The sequence below is a fragment of the Nycticebus coucang genome, chromosome 12, assembly GCF_027406575.1.
Source record: "Nycticebus coucang isolate mNycCou1 chromosome 12, mNycCou1.pri, whole genome shotgun sequence".
Lineage (NCBI taxonomy): Eukaryota > Metazoa > Chordata > Mammalia > Primates > Lorisidae > Nycticebus > Nycticebus coucang.
The window spans coordinates 105,766,962-105,784,212 of NC_069791.1; the positions used below are offsets into that span (position 1 = coordinate 105,766,962).

Here is a 17,251-nt window from a genome sequence, read left to right on the forward strand (position 1 = left end):
CTAGGCGTCCTTGAGTCACTTCCTCTTCCTTCCCACCCCTCCCAAGTCTCCAGAATAGACCAGGTGCCTCCCATCCCAAGGAGAGGCAGCTAGGCCTCCAGGCTGCCTCCCGCCTCCACTCCACCTTCCATAGCACCCCAAAGTCAAGTTCCAGAACTCATTCTACCTTCTTCACCAAGGCTGGTTTCCCAGCTGCCTTCATGGGCCTCCCTTCTTTTTGTGCCAAAGCCATGCTGGTGCTACCTGTACGGTACTCAATAATAGGATTTGCAGTAAAGTCAGCAAATCCTATTGCTTGGTGCGAAATACCAACTTTGGCCACTCCCTAAACAGGTTTGATGGGCTGGTTATAGTAATTCCCAGAAATTACTATAATGATTCATAGGAATACGATTTTACTTTGAAAATCACTGTATTACTAACAGTAATTGTGTCTATCTCTGTACCACCAATACCTTCCTTGGGAAACACTGGCCAGGGCAAACCCTTCCCAGCAAGGCACAAAGTCCCTCCCAGAGCAGCCTCTTTTGGTCATGATCACCCCAACCCCCCATACCATTCCAACCACTGTCCTGGACATGAAGAACAAGGGCTCTCCTGCCTCCCTGCTCCTGGCCCTGCTGAGCCTGCCCTGGGCCTGGCTCCTGGAGCTTGTCAGCTCCCTCTTCGCCCCCACCCCAGCTGGGGAACACCCTTGAAGATACTCTGTCCTCACCCTCTCCTACCAGTCCTAGACATTGAGGATGGGGGCAGCCTCATCTGAGTGCACAGAGATGGGAGCCCTCTTCTTGTGCCTGGGCAGGGATACACCATGGAGCTCCTTCCCTCTTTAGCACAGGCCTGGTGGGAGAACAAGTTTCCTGCCACGCTCCCACCATGTCCCAAACACCAACAGGGCACATAGCCACAGCTTCCTGGTAAATGCCAGACAGCCACTTTCTACTGCTAAACTTTCCTACCATAGAGAATGACGATTAAAAAAACCATGATCCTGGGGCCTTGGTGTGTGTCACACTTTATGGGGGCAAGACATGATTGCAAGAGGGACTTTACCTAACAATTGCAATCAGTGTAACCTGGCTTATTGTACCCTCAATGAATCCCCAACAATAAAAAAAAAAAACCATGATCCCATCTTATTTGCTACCCCTTGAAAAAAAAAAGCCAGACTGCAAAGTAAAATATGTCAGCCTCAGTGGGGGGGATACCCTTACCTGTTGGCTTAAAGGAACCACTCCTGGACAAGCAGCCTCCACAGTAACAAACACAGCCTTGCACAAAACCAAACTTTATTGAGAAAAAAGGTGGCTGGTGGAAGAAAAGACCTGGACTTGGGAATCCTGGATTCTAGTTCCAGCTTGGCCACCAGCCAACAGCACGTTTCCTCTCTCCCAGAGCCTCAAGGAGTTTCCCCACCTGTCAACTGAGAATCCATGTCCCTCTAACACCCAGCGGAATAATCATCAATTGGAAAAAATGTAGTCACACAGGAAGGTCAGAGCAAGAGCCATTTACAAAGGAGTCTGCGGATGGAGAGAATCCAAAGGTCATCTCTGAACAGCAGAATGCAACTCCTGAGCTTGCTGTCGGGCAGTGTGCTAGAGCCCCAGCACGTGGGGACACAGCGAGCCCAGAACAAAGCCCGAGACTCCAGGGCAGCCCAGGGGGGAAGATGAGGGTTCTCAGCCTCAGAAGTGGCTCTGGAAGTGTGGTCTGTACCCAACACAGAGGCCCCTGGGGAGCCACCTGGGGAATGATCCAAGGCTGGAGGGGAAAGGCCACCTTTGACCCAGAGGGGGCGGAGGCAGGAAGGCAGGGAGGGCAGGGTCTGGGGTGCTGCCCAAGGTGCACAGCAGGCCAGCAAAAAAATAACCGTGGACTTAAGTGCGACAGGAACAGCCATGACTCTCCCACACACACACACAATCAATGCACTGTCTTAAAGCTACTCCCTTCCACCCCCTTTCAAAGAAAGCATATCCACAGGGTGAAGACACCTGATGAAGCCACTAGTCCCTGTTGTTATCTGCCCCAAAGCCACTGTTCCAAAGGGTTTGCCGTGGTTGAGGAGCAAATTCTTGACTATGTTTAGGCCATATGCCTGTATTTCAAAACATCACCCAGCTATTTCTACTTTCCAATCACAACTAAAGCTAAACCAAAGCCCACAGCAAAGAAAATCCTAAGGATTTGTTTTACTAGAAATACCTATAAAAATTTGCAGTGTCAGCAGCAAGGTGCAAACAGAGCTGGCCCAGGGCAAGAGCTTCAGTTATTAAAAATGAGGAAACACAAAATCCCTACACAGTTCCTAATGGCAGTTTTAAAGAAAACCCCTCACCAAAGGTGTCTTTCTCCTTCAACTTTTGACTTTACCAGTCTGTCAGGAAACCAGCTACCTACTCTCTTCTAGATGCATCCAGAGCTCCCCCTCTCCGTGAGCTCTTCTGCTACCTGCATCCATCACCCCCCAAGAAGCACTTTGAGGACAAAGGCCATAAAGTGGCCGCTGAGTGGACACTCAACCAGCAGAGGGACAGGCGAGGTTCTGAGAGGAGTTTGGGTTCAGCCTCCCAGCACCAAAGACCACAAAGCCCAGGGGTCAAGGCTCCTAAACAAAGTGTCTTCCCTGACAGATTCCTAGGATACCTCCCATGCAAAGGCACCAAAAGGCAACATCCCTCCAATCCAAAGACCACCCCCCAACTTTGCCCACCCTCCTTAAAGCCAGTTCACCCTAGAACCAATCAAGCCAAGAATGAGAAGACTGTTCTGCCCTGTCCCAGAAGAGAACCAAAAGGGGCACTCAGGTAGAAATCCACCCTGGAGAAGTCACACTGGGGCCATGTCACCCCCTCAGGGGGCTAGATCTGGGGATTTGGAGTCCCCAAATCCAGCTGGAAGAGAGACTCTGGGCGGAGCCTGCTTCTCTGGGCCATTGGGGAAACACTACCTTCCACCCACCCCTTGGGCTGGGCTTGCCCCCTCCACTCAGCCACCAGTGGGCGCCTCCCCTTTTCAAATGCTTTTAATGCTGTTCAGATGGTGAGAGGTTGTTGCGATGGTCAGAGGCCATGCTGGTGGCCGACAGCACCCCCATACCTGCCCCCCCTTTCTCCAGGAGGTACTTGAAAGGGACCATGCCCCCTGCCCCCTTGGAATCCCCATCTCATGTGCTACAAAGTCATCTCCAGCGTGGTCCTGCTTCCTCCTCCCCTGCAAAGTCTCCTCCTTTGGGGAGAAGGGGCGCTTCAAGCGTCTCCTAGGAGCTGACGACATGTCCGGACCAGGTCTCGTGCTTGGTGCCCGGCGCCAGGTGGGTGATGACGACCTCCACAGCCTGCAGCTTCTCGTTCTTGGGTGGGATGGAGCACATCTTAAAGGTGACCTCGTCGCCTTCCACTGGGACATACTCCCCTTCCACACTATGGGAGGACAAAGAAAGCAGTCAGTGCCTGGCACCCTTCTGGTCTCACTGACCACCTGGAACTGCCCTCCTGCCCATCCATAAGAGGGTGCCACCACTCTGCCCCTTGTCCTGGCCATGGAGCCCCTAACCCAATCAGCTCCTTCCCTGGGACTTTTGATGCTGAGCCTAAAAGACAGAGCTCAGCCATCTGTGGGTGGTAATGCTGTGACATTAAACATGAGAGCCTGAGCTTGTGGATAGAGGAGCAGGGCCAATCTGAGCCAGAGAGATGAGGCTCAGCATCACAATCAGAGCTGAGAGATGGCCTGGGCAGCCCCAGGTCCCAGGAGCCCCAGAAACCAAGCTATGCCTGCTCTTAAATTTCCCACATACCCTGTGAGCTTCTCAGAAAGTCCCTTTAGTGCACGAAGCTAGTCCTCTCCCTTGTAAGCACCCCCAGGAAGGTTCCCTTACTTTGTAGGGGACCTGAGTCACTATTTCACCATGAGATTGGCTTCTTGATATTCCCTCCATGAGATCCCAGGAGGAAAATCCCCTTGAGACTCTGGGCTAGCCAGCTGCCCCAGGAACTGGTTTGTTGTGATTGGAGAATCATACGGTGAGCAGTGTTTCCCTCTTTGATTTGATCACCAGGAAGCTCAGGAATAAATTTGCAGCCTACTTCTAGCAGAGGAACCAGACAGCACAGTGGCTCCATCTGCCCCATGTTTCTCTTACTAACTTACTGTCTCTGTAAATCATTACTAATTCTTTCTGGAAAGAGGCTGTGTGGAAATAGATCTGCATGCCCCTATATGCCTTCACATATACACACAACACATAACTTTGGCATCTTTCTCACAGCTATGCTATACAGGAGACCTGCAGTAGACCTGATAAGTAAGGATGTAGGGGAAAGGGCAACTCAGCAGAGGTTGTGCAACAGGATCCTATTTTCAAAAATGTGGTTTCTGTTTGACAGGTCTGCTATGCAGAGCAGGAGTTTGCTGCCTGAAATGAAGATTGGGGTGTGCTTAGACTCAAGAAGTGGGTGGAAGGGTGGCGGGTGCCAGATTAAGGGTCCTCTCATATCTAAAGGCTCCCCAGAGCTCAAAGGTGAAGCTCTGAGGCCTAAGATGTACAGGCCCTGCTCAGAGCTCCCCAAGGGCTTCCAGACACTCAGGAAGGAAGGACGTCAATGAGCAAGTGGCAGAAGGGCTCCTTCCCCAAACTTCCTTCCTGCAGCAAAGGGCTGGGCAGCCCCTAGTCTCACCAGGCACTTCCCAAAGCAAGGCAGGAAACCAGCCCCCAGAACAAACAAGGCTCCCCAACTCATAGGGCATCCTTCCCATTGGCCAGGTACTTGTGGGTGCTTAGACTCACCCAAGTAGTACTCAACTCTCTCTCACACACAATGTGCCACCACCCTGTCCCCCATAAGCAGGGCCAGACACTCATAGGCATCCATAGTACAGTGTACCTGAAATTTCATACAATCATTCATAAAGACACAATCAGTCAGATATAAGTGTTACTTACAGCCTCACACACACCCCAACACAGGCAAGGGGCATCTTACACCCTTACCTCCTACACATCCCATCACAGAGCGCTGGTCAAAAGCAGAGTATACAGGTCCAGCCACGAAGGCTCATACCCAGCACTCATCACAGGCCCATGCTGTCCCCACTTCCAGACCGCCCAGACCTGCCGCTGACTCACTCGGAGATGTGCAGGAAGATGTCAGGGCCACCATCAGCCGGGGTGATGAAGCCGTGGCCCTTGGATCGGCAGAAGCATTTGCAGACTCCCTTGTAGACAGGGCCCTGTGAAGCCCGCACCGTCCTGACAGAGAAAAGGCGATGTTAAGGGCTCCCATCAGCCCTCCAGGACAGCCACCCGCTCTTCTGGGGCACACCCAACTCATCTTGGCCCCTGCCCACAACCGTGCCTCAGGGAGTCCTGGCCAGGGTCATCATTTATAGTCACACAGGTTGTGTACTGCACAACTCTGGGAGCCATTCACACAGACGTTGGCAAAAATGACGCTCTGGATGACCCTGCCGAATTTTCTCAGGGCTGTTTTCCCGCTTAGAAATAGAAAAGTTGAAGTAAAAGATCTCTGAGCATGCCTCCAGAGACTAACTGTTATTATTATTATTACTTTTTTTTTTTTGAGACAGAGTCTCACTCTATCACCCTGGGTAGAGTGCTGTGGTGTCATAGCTCATAGCAATCTCAAACTCTGGGGTTCAAGAGATCCTCTTGTCTCAATCTCCCGAGTAGCTGGGACTATAGGTGCTCACCACAACGCCTGGCTAGTTTTTCTATTTTTAGTAGAGACGATGTCTCAGTCTGGTCTTAAACTCTTGAGTTCAAGCAATCCACCCACTTCAGCCTCCCAGAGTGCTAGGGTTATAGGCATGAGCCATGGTGCCCACTAATTGTTAATTATTATTAACAGCAGCACCTACACTCACTGGCCTGAGATCTGCATCGTGTGGGTCCTTTGCAGTCCCATGGCCACCCTGATACTCTCTCAGTTTTATAGCTGAGTTAATCAGGGTGGAAGAAGCTTATTTGTGGTTAAAGCCCAATGATTTTAAGACTCTCAAAATTTCCCACTCACTGCCACTCCCAGCTCGTACGTAACAAGTTCTCATGGGCAGTACCCTCAGAGTTCAGAAGGTGCCTTTGCAGTCCTCACCACAGCCCCCAGTCTCCCTATTTGACAGCCAGGGACACGGTGCATCTCTGGCTTCAGGTAGGCTACCATCTTGAGACTTGTCCCCGGCTAGCCCAGACTCACGCTGAAAAGGTTCTTGTCCGACGAGTGGGCAGTGGGCTTGGGACCACATTGCCCCGAAGAGGGGATGGTGAGCGCTCGCGGGTATGAGGGGTGCCCAGTAGCCCGGCCGAAGCCTGCTGGGTGGAGGGCTGTGTCGGTGGAGGAGGCTCAGATGACATGGCTGACCTGGAAAGAGATGGGGGGCTCTCAGGGGCTCATGCCTTGCAAAGCAGGACCCTGATGCATACCAACCTCCAGGTCTGAGTCTTCCATCTGGGAACATTCCCTGAGATCCCCTCATCAGGGAGGTCACCTTGTCTGGGAACATACCCAGCTGGGTCAGTTTCCTTCTCTGGGCTCCTACAGCAGCTGTGGGTCTCCCCTGCTCACAGCTCTACATAAAAATGCCAGGTCATCCCTAACCAAGACAGCACTGGTCCCCGCTATGTCCCCAGTCCAAAGCATAAACCCTGGCACAGTTGGGACAGTAAGTGAACACTTGTGAGAGAGAGAGGCAGGGCTAGAGAACAAGTGGAAGGCATCAGCCAGACAGCCTTTAACGCTGGCCACCCCACAGACACTTCGTGGCTGTGTCACGTGCCTAACACCACGCGGAAGGTGGGGGTGAGGGGCAAAAACATGAGTCTCACACAGCATCTACCTCTAGGAAATTCCAGAACACACACCAAAAAGAGCTCAAACTCCCAGTTTGGATCCCTGACGGGCTGTCACAAGCCTGCCTCTGGTGGGCAAGCCCGAAGGACCCAGAAGAAGGGAATTCAAAGGCTGCACGGCCGTCTGGCCCAGTCCACGGATCCAGGCTCTTGCAGTGAATTCCGGTCACTGTTATGAAATCAAATTCCCTCGGTGACCCACAGCATGTGGGAGAGACCCAGAATGTGGGAGAGACCCAGCTGGAGGCTGGAGGGAGGGACTCTTTAGCTGCTGCCTAGCTTTTGCCTGTTCTACAGGAGTAGGACGCTGCGCTGTGCCCAGCAAACCCTGAACGTGGAAGAGGAAGGTGTCAGCTCTAACACAGCCTCCGCTCAAGGCCCAGGGGAAAGAGCAACAGCTGGAGGCAAAGTCCCTCAGGCGAGTCCTTTCCTTGTACAGGCTCAGTCTTCACACCTGCAAAGTGGGGCAGCTGAGTGGGCACTCTACTACCTTCTCAGGGCTGGCGATGGGGGCTGCAGAGGAGGCTCAGCCAGCAAGGCCAAAGGGGAGGTCTAGACTCAGAAGGTCACACATGTTCACATGGTAAGGGACAGAAGTGACTGTGGGGGGACTTGATTTAGCTTTCAAAGCTAAAATACCAACTATCTTTTTAAATATCCCAGGAGTTTGCCTCAAAATCAAAGTTTCTAGCTATTCTTGAAAAAACACTCTAGCAACCTGCCCCCCAGTTTACCCCCAATTTCCTCATTTATGGGCTCCTTCCACCTCCAGCACCCAGCAGGGCCACCTCTGCCTCCAACCCCCACCACCCAAGAACCAGGCCCAACGCCTCCCCCAGAAAGACAAAACCTCTCTCCCCATGTGTCCCCACACTCCCCTGTCAGGACTTGATTCTGTCCGGCTGGGAAGGGAGGTGGCCGGCTGGCCTTCCAGAGGAAGTGACATAACTACCTCCTGACCCTTGTCTCAGCTGCAGCCGAGGCCAGGGAGGACCGCGAGGCCAGGGAACCCCCAGCTCATAAAGGCCCCAGCTGCTCACCTGGGGGCCAGGGCTCCAGCGTGACCCACCAGCCCAGGTCATAGAGTCCTAGAATGTTCCAAGGACTAGGGTTCTGGGAAGGAGGCTGCCCCAGAGAGGGGAGCCACCTACCCCTCTCACCCACAACCCAGGCCTCCAGAACAGCAGGCGAGACCACGGGGGCCTGGTGACAACAGGGTGAGACTGGGTACTCCCCTCCTCACTTCTGCCCAGAGTTCCCCTTTTCTTCTGGAGTCAGGCACATCTGATTTCAAATACTACCATCTGCCAGCTATGTGATCTTGGGCACTTATTTAACCTCTCTGGCCTCGGTTTCCACATCTGGAAAATAGGAATTGTAATAGTCCCCATTTCACACTATCATCACAAAGTTGAAAAGAGATAATATACCCAGCTGCTCGGGAGGCTGACGCAAGAGAATCGCTTAAGCCCAGGAGTTGGAGGTTGCTGTGAGCTGTGTGAGGCCACGGCACTCTACCGAGGGCCATAAAGTGAGACTCTGTCTCTACAAAAAAAAAGAAAAGAGATAATATACACGAAGACCCGGCATACCATCTGCCCAAAACAAGTGAGCAATAACCATCACTGTAACTGTTGTTATAATTGTCATCATAAAATCACTCAACAGGCCCTGTTCATGGTACTGGAGACACAGGGCTGAGCCTGGAGCCAGAGAATAAACAGGTAAACATATGAATATCATTACAGGCCAAGTGCAGTGCCTCACAACTGTAGCTTTGGGAGGCTGAGGCAATGAGGCAGGTGGATTGCTTGAGGCCAGGAGTTCAAGACTAGCCTGGACAACACAGTGAGACCCCACATCTACAAAAAATGCTTTATATCAACTAGGTGGCACTTGCCTATAGTCCCAGCTACTCAAGAGATGAGATGGGAGGACCACTTGAACCCAGGAGTTCCAGGGCTATGATCACACCACTACTCTCCCAGGCTGGGTAACAGAGCAAGACTTTGTCTCAAAAAAATAAAAATAAAAAAATTGGGGTGGCGCCTATGGCTCAGTGAGTAGGACACTGCAGTGAGTAGGGTGCCGGCCCCATATACCGAGGGTGGTGGATTCAAACCCAGCCCCAGCCAAACTGCAACAAAAAATAGCTGGGCATTGTGGTGGGCGCCTGTAGTCCCAGCTGCTCGGGAGGCTGAGGCAAGAGAATTGCCTAAGCCCAAGAGCTGGTGGTTGCTGTGAGCTGTGATGCCATAGCACTCTACCGAGGGCAACAAAGTGAGACTCTGTCTCTTAAAAAAAAAAAAAAAAAAGAAAGAAAAGAAAATCATTCCAGATTACCAAAAGGGATTTTAAGAAATAAAAATGAGGGGTGGCGCCTGTGGCTCAGTGAGTAGGGCGCCAGCCCCATATGCCGAGGGTGGCGGGTTCAAACCCAGCCCCGGCCAAACTGCAACCAAAAAATAGTCGGGCGTTGTGGCGGGCGCCTGTAGTCCCAGCTGCTCGGGAGGCTGAGGCAAGAGAATCACGTAAGCCCAAGAGTTAAGAGGTTGCTGTGAGCCGTGTGACGCCACGGCACTCTACACGAGGGCGGTACAGTGAGACTCTGTCTCTACAAAAAAAAGAAAAAGAAAAAAAAATGAGGAGATGAGACCTGGGACCGGGAGGTTGCTGGGCGTCCAGGAGTTCCACGGGGGTGAATTTAGGTGTCCCATGGTTACATCTAGAAGGCTGTCCCCCTCGGTCCTCAAGGAGCAGGAAGTTTTGTTTCAAAGTCTTATAGACGTACAAGAACGTTCTTTCCATCAAAACTGTGAGACTAGTTTTGTTACCAACACTATGAAAGGCTCTCTGAGTTTAGCCCGGAAAAAAAGAAAAGGGTTATAGTGCCAGCGAGAAGACTTCGTGAGGTAGTTTCTCCAAATCATGGAGATAATTTGGCTTTGCTGAAAGATGAGTTGACCTTTGTTCCTCCAGCATTGTCTGCATATAAACATCTCCTGTTAGAACAAGGACTACCTTAAATGGAACATCATGTGGTTCATCAGACTTAACTACTGCTAGAAATTATCACCAGTCTCCGGTAGAAAATCCCACTGCATCAGAAAGTGATTTTTCTAAAGACATTGCAATCCAAGGATTACCTTTGGATAGAACAGAAGAGAGCAACAGACAAAAAGCAAATGACGTCTTTCTCAGTACACAACAGAACAGAAGGATGCTGTAAGAACAGTTTTTTTTTTTTTGTAGAGACAGAGTCTCACTTTATGGCCCTCGGTAGTGCCGTGGCCTCACACAGCTCACAGCAACCTCCAACTCCTGGGCTTAAGCGATCCTCTTGCCTCAGCCTCCCGGGTAGCTGGGACTACAGGCGCCCGCCACAACGCCCGGCTATTTTTTGGTTGCAGTTTGGCCGGGGCCGGGTTTGAACCACCACCCTCGGTATATGGGGCCAGCGCCTTACCGACTGAGCCACAGGCGCCGCCCTGTAAGAACAGTTTTAAAGCAAAAAGCTCAAAGCATGCCTGTTTTTAAAGAAGTAAAAGTACATCTTTTAGAAGACGCAGTCACAGAAAAGGATGCTGTTGCTCAAGACACTAGAACTTCACCCAGTGGGACTGACTCGGCTACAACTGTGGCTGCAGCAACTGCCGCCGCCATTGTAACGGCAGCTCCACTGATAAAAGTATATCTTTCTTTCCAGATATTCATAATTACTTTGTGAGACACAGAAATATCTAGTGAGACTGATTCTGTAAATGGTTGTGTACAACTAGAGTAGGAACATTCTAGTCCCTTTCACTCTGAACAAATTTTCCTGGTTGTGGTTGTGTATTGCTTCTCAGGTATTGTGAAAATTACTCTCTCTTCACTGCGATGGTGCTAGTGAATCCTGAACTTTCCCAGTTTTAGCTCTGGAAGTCCTGCATCCTGGGCAACCTAGATGATGAGTCATTTTTACTTGCGGGCTGGAAGGACCATTAGAGATCATCTGTACCTAGGCTGTCCTGTTGTAAGCAGAGGAGTAGGTCAGAGTAGTCACAGGATTCTAGGATAGTAAGTGGCAGAGCCAAGACTAGAACTCAAGGCTGCTGACTTAACCCAGTCTTAAGCTGGTAAAGTACTAAAAACTACTTTGTTTTAGTAGATCCTTCTTTTAAATTTCCATTTAAGTATCTTATCTCTGGCATTATAAAATTTTACGTGGCAATTTAGTATGCTTTCTTTTGAGAGGAGACATTTACCTAAGTAAGGGTAGCTATCTTCTGCCTTTTATTTCTGTGACACTAAAGATAAACAGATTAAATCATTAAGATTCAGTTGGGGAAAATAAAAAGAAATAGAGATGAGGGTGGTGCCTGTGGTTCAGTGGGTAAGGTGCCAGCCCCATATACCGAGAGTGGTGGGTTTAAACCCAGCCCCGGCCAAACTGCAGCAAAAAAACAGCTAGGCGTCGTGGTGGGCGCCTGTAATCCCAGCTACTCGGGAGGCTGAGGTAAGAGAATCACCTAAGCCCAAGGATTTGGAGGCTGCTGTGAGCTGTAACACCATGGCATTCTACCGCGGGTTAATAAGTGAGACTCTCTCTCAAAAAAAAAAAGAAAAAGAAATAGAGATTAGAAGTAGCAGGATTGGGTGCTGCTCTAATGAAGGTGCCAGCCGGGCCTTCAACAATAAGAAAAAGTCAACGTTTGGAAAGCAAAGAGAAGCTGCTCCAGGTGTGGGGGAGAAGCCCATGCAAAGGGTTGCCAGCAAGTGTGTTGTAGGGGGGTGAGGCGGGGACAGAGGGCTGACAGACAGGACATGAGATGAAAGGAGGCAGGCAGCCCCAGGGTTATGCTGCACCACCACCATTAGGTCTTTCTTTTTTCCCATCCATTTGCCTCCTTTTGTGCCTGCACATCCCTGACAACATCCACTTCCCTGGGGTTCATGAGGCAGGTTCGAAATGGGAGTGCCCTTCTCCCTCCACTCCAGCCCCCTCAATTCACCCCACAGACGCTAACCCTCAGAGATGCCAATGGAAGCCCATGGCCTTCAGGGGTGGTGGTCTGAGGCAGCACAGGGTCCCTCTACATCCCAAGGACCCAGCACAGGGGCTGACACAGTCCAGGGAATGACCCAGTATTCTTAATGTCTTAACCAGTATTAGAATCTAAGCCTTGGCTGTCATCTGCTGTGCACTAAGCACCTTGCACAGAGCTGCTGGAGATGGCTGCATTCATGTTCACCACACAGTGAAAGAAACTGAGGCACAGAGAACATACGTGACTGGTGGGCAAGGGCTGTGCCACCTGGAAGACCTAGGAGCTTTAACCACCACCTAGCCAGCCTCCCTTAGCCATCTGGGCTGGAGAGCAGTTGGGGTGGCCAGAGCAGGTGCTAGAGTGAAGTAGTAAATGGTCTCAGCGTGGGAAAGGGGGGGCTGGTAAAATCCCAGGAGCCAGTTCTGAATGCTCCCATACCCCACCCCTGCTGCCCCAGCCCCATGCAGCAGCACGGGCCTGGCTTCCAGCTGGAAACTGCTCTCCTAGCAATTCCAGGCATGGCCCTGGAGCATCCCAGAGAAGGCAGGGTCCACCCTTGTGAGCAGCCCTCAACTCCCCACAGTTGGGGAGGGTTGAAAAAAGGCCTCAAAGCTTAGGCTGGCAGCAGGCCCTGGGTGAGACCAGGAAAACCAACTCAGACCAAATGTCATGCCCAAGGCACATCACGATGGCTAGGTTGTGTGTGCACGTGTATGTAGGTGTGTGCTCCCATGTATACATTTACACAAGGTATGTCTACGTGTGTGTGGGAGCACATGCATGTGCCCACACACCGCTGTGCATCTGACAACCTCATACTTGTATGTAGCTAGGGTCTGCATTGGCACCAAAGGACCCTGACAAATGCAGTCCCCTATTCCCAGAGCCAGACGGAGGGGAAAACTGAGACACAAAGTGTCAAGCACCTTGTCAGGGTCACCCAGTGTATAAAAAACTGGTGAAATACTGTGTATTAGACAATGGAAATGCCATGTGGTGGGGAATGCTAGTGGGAGATGGGCCCAGGGAGAAGGGCTCCACTTCTTAAGCAGGGGGGCTGAGAAGGTAAGTAGCTGGCCATGTGCCCTCTCCCCTCTGTCTGCTGACTGCCAGGCCAAGGGAGGGGGTCCAGGGCAGAGAAGGCAGGAAGCCATTCCCACCCTGACTGCCCCCAGGGATGGGTGTGTCTGCAGGGCCTTCAGCCTGAGAACTGGAGGGAGAAGGGGCCTCAGCCCAAAATAGCCTGGGAATTTTCCATAGGCTCTGCAGAAACTCCTGGAAGGTTCCAGTTCAGTGGGCACCAGTTTGTGGCCTTGCCAACCCTCCTCAGCCCACCCCCATATGTGGGCACTTAGCACCCATCAAGCAGAGCCCCTCTGTCTAGGCTGTGATGACCCCACCCTGACCTCTCCTGACCTCTTTGCCTGAAAGCCTTCCAGGACTGCAGGGATGCCTCAGGAGCCAGAAGCCAGGAGCTCACTCCCAGGCCACTTAAGCATTTCAGGAGGCTCCATACTTGGTAGCTTCAGACCCTTCTTTGAAAGTCTGAAGACAGACCTGGCGCTGTGGCTCATGCCTGCAATCCCAGCACTCTGGGAAGCCGAGGTGGGTGGATTGCCTGAGCTCACAGGTTCCAGACCAGCCTGAGCCAGAGGAGAGCCCGGTCTCTAAAAATAGCCCGGCATTGTGCAGGCACCTATAGTCTCAGCTACTTGGGAGGCTGAGGCAAGAAAATCGTTTAAGCCTAAGCCTTTGAGGTTGCTATGAGCTGTGATGCCACAGAATCTATGAGCTGTGATGCTGAGGGTGACAATGTAAGACTCTGTCTCAAAAAAAAAAGAAAGAAAAATCTGAAGACGGAGAAGGGACAGAGAAGGGGTGTGCAATTTGGGGGTATGGAGCCCTCCACAGGTTTCTGGCTGAGGAAGGCCAGGGTTGGACACTGTGTTGGGACAGCTCGCTAGAGGGCCAGGCCCGCTAGACTAGCTCACACTAAGGGAAGGGGACAGGAGACAGGGCAGGCTGCGGAGGACCAGCCTTGGAGGGGGCGACAGGGAGGAGCAACCTCTACTTGCCCTATACCCACCACCCAGGATGTCTGTGTCCCCATTTCACAGATGAGAAAACTAAGGCACAGAGGGTTTAGGCGCTTCTGCTTCTTTTAGTGTCGGGAATCTCCGGCAATTGTGTTCAAAGGCAATTGTGATTGAGCAGGTCAGGGTGGGGCCTGAGATTCTGCATTTCCCGGGAGCTCCTGTGAAGGCGACCTCTGCTGGACAGGCAGGGCGGTGGCCCGACTTACCCACCTAACAGCTGCAGGCTCGTCAGTGCCGGAGAATGCGAGGGAAACCGGGCAGGGGTTGGGGACGCTGCTCTAGAAGAATCAGAGTTAGCCTAGTGCACCTGGGTTCTGCTCTGTAAACGGAGACAAGAGACCCGGTCCCACCCCCATCCCCCACCGTGGCGTAACTGAGCCCCAGCCAAACAGAACTGAGGGAACGTGGGCCAAAGGGCGGAGCAGGTCAGCTGAGCCTGGACAGAGGGGTCCTGCAAGCGACAGAGGCCTAGAACCAGCCAGAGGTTGACGCAGCGTTGGGACTGGGCCTCGCCACATTCCCCTCCATTGTTCCGGGGAGAGCGGGGTCTGGCGAGGGAGGAGGGAGTGAGGGAGGGATGAGTGAAGGGAGAGCCCAGGGGAAGGGCGGGGGCGACCAGCCCGGCTAGCCGCCCCAGCTAGCGACCCGCGGCACCTGCGGGAAGGGTGCAGCCGCTGCGCCCGCGTCTGGCCAGAGCTCCTTCCAGACCCAGCCTGGCCGGAACAGTTCTCCCGCCCTCGAGGGCCGGGATTGCTGGGAGAAGGCCGGAAACCGAGGGGGCCGCTCCAACATTGCCGCTGCCGCCTGACCCTCTACCCCCAGACCTTAGCACCCCTGGATAGCCGCTCCTAGCAGCAGAGAGACAGTCACTCACCGCCATGACGCCCAGGGACCCTGCACCTGCCCCAGCCCTTAGCCTGACGGCCCTGGAGCCCAAGCTAGCGCTCTTAACAAGGACCCTGCTCTGCCCTCCCCACATTCAGTCATTCCTATGCGAAAGGTCACACTCGGACTTTCCAGCCTGACTCTGCTCTTTACTCTTGTCTGTGATCCCTGGCAAGCAACCTCGTCTCTCCAAGCCTCAGTTTCCTCATCTGACCAAAGGGACTGGAATGGTGCAGCGTTCCAGGGCCGCGGATGTATACGGTGCCAGCTACAATGCCAAGCACGCGGTGGGCTCAGCCAACAATAGTTGTGCCGCTGAGGGTGGAACTGTCAGGAATGGGGCCATCAGAGATAATCCTTCCCTCCCATTCCTGCCCATGCTGATGGGACACAAACCAAAAGTCCTGACTTTGCCACTTAGCGGGACAAAGACTGTTTCCCTCCCAAAGGAGCCCACCCTCCATCCCGCCCCAGGAGCACACCCCACCCGCACCGTGCAGGGCCTAGCTCAGCTCATTGGCTCTCAAAGCATCAATTCCTAGCTCATTCCCAACCCCCCCCCCCCCAACACACACACACCGGGGACTCTGTTTCAGCCTTGGAAGGGCTCCCCGGCCAGTGGGGGTGGGAGGCAGATAGGCCGCCCCCGGGGGAGAGGGAGAGGGCTCGTGGCCCAGAGCCGGGGCGGGAAGACCGGAGGCCGAGAGCGGCTGGAGCAGGTCGTAGAGGAAGACAACAGGACTTAAATACAATGGGGACATCAGCGGATGATCTGAAGCCAGGGATTCACTTGAACCCATTGTTTTTACAAGTTCTCTCTGACTCAGGAGTGGCAAACAGATTAATGGGGCAGATGGGGCACAAAGAGATTGACAAATATCAAAATAGCAAGTTAAAAAAATAGTAGCTCATGTTTGTCCTGGCACTGGGCTAGCCATCGCCGTTCATTCTCACGCCTCCCCTCCCTGAACCTAGGAAAAAGTTATATCTCTGCCGCGGATGGGGAAACTGAGGCTTTCAGAGGCCTCTTAATTTGCAAGGACACCTCAACCCATGAACATAGGGGCCTTGCCTAGAGCGGGCCGATATCACTTTCCTCCCCAGGCACCCCGCTCCCGGAACACACATCTACTCCGACCCCCAAAAAGCTGTCGGGCCAGAGGTTTCCTTTAGAAAAATCAAAAAAATAATAATGTTGCATTTCCGGTGTGCAAACCTGGGCCGCTAGCACAGCCCGCGGAGAGGGAACCTGTGGGCGCGGGTGAAGTTTTTCCCCTCCGCCCCCACCCCTTCATCCGGGCGCCGCCACCCACTACGAGCGCGCCCATGGCTCCTCCTCCCCCGGATGGGGCTAATCGCGCGGCGCCAGGACTGTCCCTCCACCGCTCCCCCGCCAGGCCTGGCCACCGTCCCACCGCCGAGCCCACAGCCGGCGCGGCCAGGCCAGGCCAGGCGGGGTGTTGGCCCCACTTCCCGCGCGCGGCGCCCCCAGCGCCTCGGCCTGCGGCACCTGGTAAAAGCCGGGAGGTCTCCAAGCACGCAGAAAACAGGTGGCCAGGCGGGAAGTGCCACTCGACGTCCGCCTCAAACCCCTCCTGCTGGATGAGTAACCCGCGCTTCCCAAACAGGCCACGGCGGGTGGGGCATTTCCTAGGGGCCTAAAGAAACTCAGTCCGGAGCCCCCTGCCGCCGGGCTGGGAGACCTCGCACCAGGGGGTTGAACACGGGCACCGGCGGCAAGAGGCCGGGCCCCACCTGGCCCTCCTGGGGATCCCCAGGGGCCTCCGAGCGAGGGCACCCCACCACGCCCCTCCTGGGGATCCCCAGAAAGGCTACCTACCTGGCGATGGGTTCTGCTCCTCCAGCTGCTTCTCTGCAACTGCGAGAGGCGAGCGGGGGAAGGGGCGTGGCCCGAGGGGCGGGGGCGCTTCGGCCCCGCCCTCTGGAGCGCCCGGCCAATGGGGCCGCGCGCTGGAGCCGGGCGGGCAGGGGCGGGGCGGCGGGACAGCCTGAGTGGACCTTTGTGTCCGCCCCGGGACGCCCGGAGCGCGGGATGCGGGACCGGGGGAGGGGCTCAGGGCTGTGCCTGAACCCGCGATCAGAAAACTCCCCCAGAAAGTGAGAGAATTGAGACCTTGCTCCCATGCAGATTCCTCCTCTAAACAACGGCATCTGTCCAGCTCCCACCTACCTTCGGCTCCAGAATAAGCCCGGGGTGCTTCCACTTAAGCAGAAAGAGATATAGGAATAAAGAGAGAGACAGAGAGAAACGAACAAAAAACAGAGAGAAGGAAAAGGAAAAAGTGCAAAAACATAAAAAACGAGTAGGGGCCGCCTGTAGTCCCAGCTACTCGGGAGGCTGAGGCAGG

The 17,251-nt window shown here is 53.6% G+C and overlaps 1 protein-coding gene across 2 annotated transcripts; it reads right to left on the reverse strand.

The window, feature by feature from the left end:
- Positions 1-1,253: 1,253 nt before the first annotated feature.
- CARHSP1 (calcium regulated heat stable protein 1) lies at positions 1,254-16,827 on the reverse strand. 2 transcript variants are annotated; one of them, XM_053557343.1, is made up of 4 exons: positions 16,723-16,827; positions 6,219-6,383; positions 5,132-5,254; positions 1,254-3,425 (listed from the first exon to the last, which is right to left on the reverse strand). In XM_053557343.1, the coding sequence occupies exons 2-4, from the start codon at positions 6,374-6,376 to the stop codon at positions 3,263-3,265; spliced, it is 444 nt and encodes a 147-aa protein (XP_053413318.1). In that variant the 5' UTR covers positions 6,377-6,383; positions 16,723-16,827; the 3' UTR covers positions 1,254-3,262. The 2 variants fall into 2 exon arrangements, with proteins under 2 accessions (XP_053413318.1, XP_053413317.1); XM_053557342.1 differs by lacking the exon at positions 16,723-16,827 and adding an exon at positions 8,302-8,366.
- Between the last annotated feature and the right edge of the window lie 424 nt (positions 16,828-17,251).